Source organism: Phalaenopsis equestris, unplaced genomic scaffold, assembly GCF_001263595.1.
Source record: "Phalaenopsis equestris unplaced genomic scaffold, ASM126359v1 Scaffold235191, whole genome shotgun sequence".
NCBI classification, from domain to species: domain Eukaryota; kingdom Viridiplantae; phylum Streptophyta; class Magnoliopsida; order Asparagales; family Orchidaceae; genus Phalaenopsis; species Phalaenopsis equestris.
In genome coordinates this window covers 17093-27035 of record NW_018253077.1, presented here as the reverse complement: position 1 = coordinate 27035, position 9943 = coordinate 17093, and the positions used below count along the sequence as shown (strand labels likewise).

The window sequence follows — 9943 nt, the reverse complement described above, 5'->3', positions numbered from 1 at the left end:
CAGATCTAGGGAAAGAAGCAGCAGGTTGATGCTACTTTCTCGCTGTCTGGTGGAAAATCCCGGGTTCTTTTAAACTGATTATGTTGCTTAATTATTCATCCTGTAAATACCCTTAATGCTCAATGAACATTGATGTCTCAATTATCCCTATGAATAGGGTAATTATCATCTATAATTTAATTTTGAAAATTACGTTGGTGAAGACCCTTAATGAGGCAAGTTAGTATTGTTGGAACACTTAGCCAAATTCTAATTGGGCTTGTAGTGTTTGAAAGATGTTCTAATTTTCAATGATGTTTACTTTTCTAATCCTCATTTAAATGAAACTTGGTTTAACTTAAGTCACTACTAAGTCCTTAAGACCTAGGTGAGTGTCTTATATAGCTTTGAAAAGGTTAATCTTTAGGTGGTCATGATTCATTTTATTTTAATAAACTTCTAAATTTTAATAATTTAGAAATTTATTAACTTATCTTTTTCAATTAAGAAAGTGAGATTGGTTTCTACCAATTAACTCCTTGTGTTTCAAACATCAAAATAATTGATTAAGATCAGAGGTTAAGCCTAAATGTTAATTAAGGCTAAATTTCAAAAATTACACATTTGCTCCTAAGGCTCTAACACTACATAATTTATCAATTTCAATTCAAATGGCTTTGAAATTTTTATCCTACCTCACTAATGGGTCAATTAAGATATCAAAGGAAAAAAAATGATTTTTAAAAAATTTAATTTAATTTATATAATTATTTTTAGGCAAAAGTATGATTTTTCAAAGAAAATTTCTAACTTCACCAAGGTGACCTATAATCCCTTGAAATTTTTACTGGAGGTAGACCTAAACTAGGGAAATCTTTAGACCAAATTTCATGATTTTTGGAATTTTATCTAAATTTTAAGAATTAATTTAAATCCTAGGCTATTTATTGAATATAAAATATTTTAAATGGATAAAACTAAGTTTTTTTTTTCTTAAAGTCTCCGTGAGATCAGAGAACTCAAAGAAGAATATTTTATATTTTTAAGAACTTTCTTGATTTATTGGAATTATTTTAATAAAAACTCATTTTTAGCCTTTAAAAATCATTTTTAAGCTTTAAAATTCAATATCTTTATTTAAAAAACCAGGAAAAATACTCTAATTGTTCCTAAGTGATTAGAAATAAATTTAGAACATTTTCATGAGTTTTATTATTATTGTGATTTTTAGGAATTTTTAATTATTTAAATATTTAAAATAGGTTAAAAGTCAAGTTTTTATTTTAAATATGATTTTATTTTCAGAAAATTCCCCTAATCACAGAGAGTTAAAAAAATTAAGTTTCATAATTTTTTGAATTGTATTTAGATGTTTTAAAAATCATTTAAATGCCCAAAGTAATGTTTATCCTTAAAAATCAACTTAAGTTATCAAATAAACTCAAAATATTTTGAAATTTTTATCGAGAGTAATCTAGATCAGGAGCCATAGTGGAGACTAAAAATAAATTCATTTAAATGTTTATATTTTCCAAAATTAATTATCTTATTGATTTAAGGTTTGTGAAAATTTGGTATATTTTAAATGACTTGACCCATGAAATTATTTTCAAAAGCTTTTCTGGTCATAGTGGACCTTCCAAAATTTTCTTGAAATCAAAATTTTCTTGGAATTTTTTAATTAACATGCTAATTTTTATGATTATTTTAAGTAAATAATGTGCAAAAACTTGAAAAATATGGATCTCTGTTCAGAAACCTCCTCTCACTTTAGAAAAATTAGAGGGTGTTTCCCCTTGGTAGAGGCTACAACATGCCAAAATTTCAAGCCAAGGTGATGTGTCAATATGCATGGAGAATCAAATGATTTGAAATAGTGTTTAATGAACTAAAAATAAAATATGCATCAAATGCACTTGAAATTTATTCCACATTTTTGTTCTCTGTTCACTGAGCAAGAGGTATTTTTATCTTATTTTTTTGATTTTTCTATATAAAGTTATGAATTTTCTAAGTTAGGGGTATTTAAATAAATAAGAAAAATCCCTATTTATCTATTTAAATCGCGCGTACTAATTAGATCCTAGGCAGCTCCGAAGGCATGAGTGGCGCGCTTTGGTTGGACACCGCCGTCCACGTAGCTGCTGACTCGGCCCGCGATTTATGTCCCGAAGCGCTGTCCAGCTTGATCTCCTCCTTCCACTCCATACACGCTTGATCAAACGGCTCCCTGTCATCATCCCCGATAGATTGATCCCGTGACCGTCCACACTAAAACCCTAAGATCTCAGCCTAGAGTCAACCAAATCACTTTGGGTTTGATCCTATATACTTGTCTAAGTGAGAAGAACACATCCATATGGTAATTAAGCAATCAAATTAACGTTCAGCAAATTGAGAATCGAAATAGGCTCGGGAGGAGGTGAGGTTTTATACCTTTGCTCTGAGAATTGAAGCTTCAATCAGAGGTTCTTGGCACATTCCTTAGGGTCTAAGGAGACTAGGGATTGACTCCCTAGTTTTGGTATAAGGCCTAGGTGTGGATTGAACCAAGCTCAAATTCGAGTGTTGGTCTAGAGCTATGGAAGAGGCTCTGTGGAAGGGGGATGGGGATTTGATGGGGCTTTATGATGGGGCTTTATCTTCTTTCACTATTATGAAGGTGTGGGTGCAGTTAATTTAGGTTTCGTGGACTGTGGAGGTGTATTAGGTTCTGTCCTGGTTTTCGGTAAGGTTTCAAACTCAAAATTGAGCTCCGACAATGAGAGTTAGTAGGGGAAAATAGTTGAAATGCACTGAGGGGATCTTAAGGAAGCTCTGTGAGAAGTTTGGAGAAGCCTCTCTGAGAAAATTTCAGCACACCTCCCAGGGTCTTAGAGGGGATTTTTTTATAAAAATGGCCATCGGGTGGCTCTCAGGGCATAAGTTTGGGTGCATTGTGGTGCATAGGTGGAGGGCAGAGGAGCTCCATCAATTAATTTGGCTGAGGTGGCCTCTAGGTTTGATTTGGGTGAGGTGCCATGGGGGTGGCTCTCCATTTTGAACTTTTTTGGCCACTAGTCTCGCCGACCGGCCAGGGAGAGGTGGCTAGGAGCTTAGGGAACCCAAGGGAATATGTCACAACAATTTAGTGCAATGATACCTAATTTTGGTAAGGATATCTCAAGCACATGCATTGTTGGAAACAGTATCCCTTAATTTGGGGGACCTTTAGTCCATAGCTTGATTCAAGTGGTTTCATGGTGTTTGAACTGGTCACTAGGTCCAACTAATGGCTTTGGGGGAGTTAATTTGGTGCCTTTATGGTGGTTAGGTCACATTTAGTGCATGGGTCCAAGTGGGTGCAAATGATGAAATCTTGGGTTTGATCTAGGTTTTCCATGTCAATTGAGCCAAATCAATGTTGAATTTGGTGTATATTATCATAAGGAACAACTTTGGTGAAGGATGGAAGTGGTTTTGAGCTCAATTGAAGGGTCAATTTGAGGGAATTTTGAATTTTAGTCAATTTTGTCATGTTGGGGTAGGCTTGGATCTAGGTTGGGGTAGCCTTGGGTTAAGTCCAAATTGATTGTTGTAAATGGTCATTAGGGATCCTATGAAGAGCCTTAAACATGAATTGGATGCCAATTTTGGGGTTAATGCAATCAATTGGGTGAAATTTGGGGACTTAGCGTGAATCAATTGGGTGAAATTTGGGGACTTAGCCAATTTGGGGCTGAATTTGGAAATTTAGGATTTAGGCCAAAATCAAATGGATTTGAGGCTTCACCAAGGCCAATTGATAGTTGATTTTGATATGTAGGAATTTTATGAAGATTGTGTAACATTAATTGGGGCTAATTGACTAGGGTATGCATTCAATTTGGTGAGATTAGGTCATATGGTCAAAATTGGGGTTTTGACCTAAATTAGAATTAGGCTCAAATCATGGGCCAATTAAGCTTGGATTTGGTTTAACTAGGCCATATCAAAAGTTATTTTGATTTTAGTATTGGAATTGTGGTCAATTGAGATCAAATTGATGGACATTTGAGTTGAATTTGTGGAAATTTGGGCCCTTAAAGGAAAATTTGTGGGCTTTGGTTAAATATGGTCAAATTGGACAAATTGGGTCATGTGATAGTTGAGAAAAATGAAATTAGGAATATTTAATTTATTGAGATTTTCTAGGAATGTTTTGAATTTTTGAAATTTTATGCTATGGAGGGGTATTTTGGCAATTTGGGGGTGTTTAGGGGCAAAAGGCCAAGAAAGGTATTTTTGATAGAATTGGGTAACTAATCACCCTAAATGAGCCATGGACCAAAGGAAATCCCATTTTGGGTCCTCTATGTACTGGTCTTAGTCAACCCATAGCCCTAGGGCCGGTAGGTTTAGGGGACCATCTACATGAGTATCCCAAAAAGATCAAGGGACCTAGGCTATAAATTTGAGTTTAGGGTTATGAGTGATTGTGAGTATAGATGAGTGTAGTGAGTGCCTTAGATCCAGACCAACACCCAGGGTCAACCTTAAGGTCCAGCAGTCCGAAGGGTGACTCATCTTGAGTTTCCCTTATAGTGACCCCACCTACTAAGTAATTAGAGGTTAGAATCAATACGTGGAACTTCAAATTGAGCAAAGAAGATGGTAGAATTTCTAGTTGTGAGGGTGCTTTTTCTACTTTTCTAAGAATAGTTAATAGAAAAGTCCTATGGCTAGACCTTAGGCTACTAAAGAGGAAAAAACTAAACCTCAACCAAAAGTGAGGTCAACATCTGCCAATAGCCATTATGGGTAGTACCCAACCAAATTTCATCAACATCAGCCAGTGTGATGTCTCTCTCCACCAATAATCTTATAGCTGAGGAGAGAGACAAGTTATAAGTTGGGACATCAAGGTTATGTGGCCTGCCCAAAGCAGTACCAATGGTAAACAACATACTATGATGGAAAAAATGAAGTTTTAGTCCTGACAGCTTGAACCAAATAGGCACAATGGCTGGTTCTGGTTAGGATAAAAAATTAGGAGTCCATTTTAGGATCTTCATAGCTATACCTTTAATATAAAGAATATGTGTGGAGAAAATTCTTGCATAGTCCTCCGCCCTAGAAAGGTGAATGAACATATGTCTTCCATCCACTAAACTAACCTTCCAATCACTACGTAACTTTAAATCTTCAATGTGTTTTCTCACTGCCTCCATCTTAGGGTGCCCATATTGAAATTTACCAATAAGTATAAACTTAAAGTACAAAGATAACGAGGAAATATTAGCATAAAAAAAAATAGTAGCCACTTTGCTAGCCTTCTTAGTAAGAGGTTTAATGAAGGGGAACTCACTATCTCTAACACCTTCATGGTAAGAACTAAGGAACACCATATGTTCAACATCACCTTGAAAGTCAGAGCTCTTTCCTACAACATCTGCAATGGTGGCCTTTGCCCACAGAATTTTTGTATTAAGATCAATAGGATTATCCATTGGGAGGGTTTTGAAAAAACCCTCACAAAACAACAATAGAACAATAACTTTTTGAAATAAATGAGCCCGGGAAGCAGAAAAGAGAACCGTAACAGATTCAGTAAGCTTAGAAGCAGCTCCAAACTTACTCCACCACAAATTCACCCAGCAAGAAGGAGTTTCCAGCCAGAAAGTAGGCCAGCTGCATTCATGGTCGCAGAAACCCTAGCAGAGCTTCAGCCGCCAGCACCATTCTATATATATATATCTATATATATATATATATATTTAAAAAAAAGGAGATGTATAAATCTCCCTACATGTTGATAAAAGAGGGTTACAAGATGGGAAAGACAAATGGAGACTTAATGATTCAATACAGGAATCATAAGTACTCCCAAAAAATCAATACAATCTATGTTAACAACAAAATTTTGCCAGGGAAAGACATAGATCCCAGCTAGCATGTAATACAGAAAACCTTAGAATAGATTGGGGGAGAGGGAGAGGGAGAGAGAGAGATCATAGCAGGAAGTGAACAATCATGTTAGCTCTTAGTTAGCAATTCTGAAATATGGGACCTTTAACCTGTCACCCTGCAGTAGAAACTGAAGGGTACGAAGAGGGGAGACAACAACAGATAACTCTTGTAAATTGTACCCTTGTATGGCAAGCCAATTGGCTGGCTGATTGCCATCTCTAAAGATAAAAGTGTACTGTACATTTATCAGTGATGAAATTTCTCTAATCTTTTTGGTCCAATAGATAAGGTGCCAGGGTATAAGATCATCATCCCTCAATATCTTGATAACAGCAGTAGAATCTACTTCAACCCATAATTTTGTCCAGCTAGCCATTTTGGCAATTTTCAAAGCCCAATAAACAACCATTAGTTCAGTTTCAACAGCATCAGTAGCCTCAATGGGGATGTGGAAGTATAATAGACATTGCCCAAGGTGATTTCTGTAGACACCCCCAACACCTGCACCTGTCTTATTGAAGCTTCCATCAGTATTTACCTTTACTGTTTGATGATCAGGAGGGTTCCAAAAAAACCTATGAACATATTTCTTGTCAGGTTGTCCCAAAGAGTAAGACTTGGAGATGTTGGAAAATCTTTTGTATTCAATCATCTTATTAAGGTGAGAAATGCTGTTTATGACTACCCTCTCAGTTTTTGGTCTGCCTTCTTCGAACTTAACCTTATTTCTTTCCATCCAAGTGAATCATGCAGCAATAAGAGGTATTGGAGCATAGTTCCAATTGTTCCAAGACTGCCAGCAAGTGGTGATGTTATCCCAGGTAAAGAGATTTTTGTCAATGTTCAATTGGGTTAGCAGTTGATGCCATACAGCCTGCACAAAATTGCATTTAAAGAAAAGATGTAGCAATGATTCCTCCTCCTGATTACAGAACTTGCATACAAAAGGTTCTCTCAGCCCCTTTAGTTTAAGGATACCATCAGTAGGAATGAGATTGTTAAAGACCCTCCAACAGAAGAAGGACATGGAGGGGGGGATAGATAGTTACTCCAAATGATTTTGCTCCAGGATAGATGTTCCCATTGGAAGATTTTGGAATAAATGGCTTTAGTAAGGCTTTGATTTGAGAAGGACTGCCAGAAAATTTTATCTGGTTTACTTCTATTGATGTTGATGCTGGCAATTTTTTCTATGGAGTTCGCATGTAGAATTTCTGAAAGTTTAAGTAGTTACCAATCTTCATCCACCCAACAGTCAGCCACCTTGAGATCAGGGTTTGGGTTGTTACTAATAGTGGACAACCAATCTTTAGGGCACTATTTATCCAGCCAAAAATTTAAGTCTCCTTTCCCCAGATCCCAAATGAATAAGTTTTCAGCAATGTGTCTTATATGAAGCATTTTGCCCCAAATTTTAGAATCCCCTAACTTCCTTTCAACAAGGGTGGGGTGCTGATTTTTACAATACTTTCCCTTCATGAATAGAGCCCACAGGGAAGTCTGAGCTCTAAATTTAATCCAAAGCTTACATAGGTTTATTTGGAATAGCTGATTGATTCCCTTAAACCCAATTCCCTCAGCCAGTTGAGGTTTAGCTACTTTTTTCCATGAAGCCCAATGCATCTACTGCCTCTGTCCAGACCATAAGAATCTGTTAAAAGCTCTTTCAATCTGTATCTGAGTACTTTTCTGGATGTTAGTCACCTGTAGGATATAAGAGGGGAAAGTAGTTAGTATGCTTTTCGATACAGTGATTCTGCCCCCATTTGAAAGGAAGGAGTGAGTCCACCCATTGAGGTAGGTAGTGATCTTATCCATGACATCTTCAAATTGAATTTGCCTGGTCCTACCAGTAAGCAGCATAGTTCCCAAATATTTGATAGGAAGCTGAGAGTTAGAGAAGCCAGTATAGCTAGAAACCCACTGTTTGCAGTTATGTTTAGTATGCTTATTAAAGATCAACAGTCACTTTTCATAGCTAAAACACATACCAGACTGCGTTTGAAATCTTTGAAGAGTTTGATACACTTTCCTAACAGCATTTTTGTGTGCTCTAGAGAAAACCATGATATCATCAGCATAGATCAAGTGAGTGATGGCAATGTTGGATCTATGATGGTAAATAGTATAGTTTTGATTTGGGATGGAGTCATCAAGCATTCTAGACAAATAATCCATTGCAATAATGAACACAGTGGGGGATAGGGGACCCCCTTGCTTCAAACCTTTGGATGCAGTAAAAGAACCCAAGCGTTTGCCATTTATGAGAATAGAATTATCATTGTTGTGAAGCCATCTATGTATCAGCTGGCAGAAGTCAGAGTGAAATCCTCAAGCAACAAGAACATCCAAGATGAATCCCCAGCTTATAGTATCATAAGCCTTTTTCAAATCCAATTTGTATATCAGATTGCCACCTCTGCAGGTCTTATTCAGGTCATGCAGAAGTTTCTATGCCGATAGAGTGTTGTCAATAATGGATCTCCCCTTCACAAATGCAGTCTGGTTGGGCTTTATAATATGTTCAAGATGAGGTTGGAGTTTATTGACAACGATTTTGCTGATCACTTTGCTGAGTACAGTGGTTAGATAAATGGGTCTGAAGTGATTCCATGTGGTTTGTATCTCTGATTTGGGGATCAGCACAAATGTAGAAGCACTGAAATACTTTGGGAGATTATTTCCTTGAAAGAAACTGGCTACAACATCAATCACTTCAGGCTTAATAATGTTCCATGATTTCTTATAAAACTTAGCTGTGAAACCATCAGGACCAGCTGCTTTGCTACTATCAATAGAGTTAATAGCCTTCCAAATCTCCCCTTCATCAGGAATATCAGCTAGTTTTAGATTGGCAGTGTAATCCTTATCATCACTGAACAATTCTGGATCAATGGGGCATCTATGATTATTCTCTTGAGTCAACAGTTTTTTGAAGTAGTTTACAGCATCATAGCTTTTTGCTTTAGATATTGATCTTGGTACTCAATGGCAGTAAGAAGCTTATTTTGGGCAGTTAGTAGGTCTTTTTCCTCAGCTAAACCCTCCTGTTCAAGTTGCTTTATTCTTTGGACTTCCTTCTCCAATTCCTGCGCATTTGTAAGGACATGCCCTAAAGTCTCCCAACTCCAACTCCTCGGTGCTTTAGCAGTTTTGATCTGTAATAGGCTGAGTTTGATAATAGGATCAGAATGTGTAATCCCGTGTAATCCCATTCCAAACCAAAGATTGGCAATGAAAGGATTGTAAGAGGGATGAGAAGACCACATATTTAGATATCTAAATGGGGAGGGGGAAGCTGTATTTTATGAGGAGGTGATGCTGATAAGGATGGGTCTGTGGTCAGAACCACCAAGGCTAAGATGAGTAACAAAAGTGAGAAGGAAATGATTATATCATTTATCATTGACCAGACACCTATCAAGTCTTTCCCAGATTTTTCCCCTCTTCCAAGTAAAAGCAGGACCTTTGTATCCCAAATCAAACAATCCAGCCCTGTGGATATTATCAGTGAACATATTCATCTTATTAAGGTCAGGGGCTCTACCCCCAATTTTTTCAGCAGTAGAGGCAATGCTGTTAAAGTCTCCCCCCACAATCCAGGGGGAATCCATCAGCTGACTGATATCTGACAGGCAACTCCACAGCTACTTTCTAGCTTCCTTGCTACAACCTGCATAAATGAAGGTAGCAAATCCCACATGGCCACCAAAGTTAAACTTAAAATGTACAAATTGTTGATGATTGACCATAATATTCCATCTGATTTCTTTTCTACAAAAAATCCAGATTTTATTATTGATATTAGCATAGTTACTGAATCTAGGGAATTTCTTGGTAAGCTTTTGATGGTTTTTGTGAACCATAGGCTCTAGGATCACAATGCACCAAGGTTTATATTTGTGGAGACTCTTTTAAGGGAGAGGGGATTGTCAATTCCTATAATGTTCCAACAAAGGATATTAATCATTTGTCTGTTGGATTGGTAATGAGGGTTGTGATCTTGACCTGGTTCTTCCTTTATGTAGATGGGGAG

At 36.9% G+C, this 9943-nt stretch overlaps 1 protein-coding gene across 1 annotated transcript; it reads right to left on the bottom strand.

Moving 5' to 3' along the window:
- Nucleotides 1-5980: 5980 nt before the first annotated feature.
- Nucleotides 5981-6643, bottom strand: LOC110039096. Its single transcript, XM_020744049.1, has one exon. The coding sequence runs from the start codon at nt 6641-6643 to the stop codon at nt 5981-5983; it is 663 nt and encodes a 220-aa protein (XP_020599708.1).
- Between the last annotated feature and the right edge of the window lie 3300 nt (nt 6644-9943).

What these genes read in the sequence shown, in the direction of transcription:
- LOC110039096 (XM_020744049.1), bottom strand. Translation starts at nt 6,643, where the DNA reads ATGGAAAGAAATAAGGTTAAGTTCGAAGAAGGCAGACCAAAAACTGAG.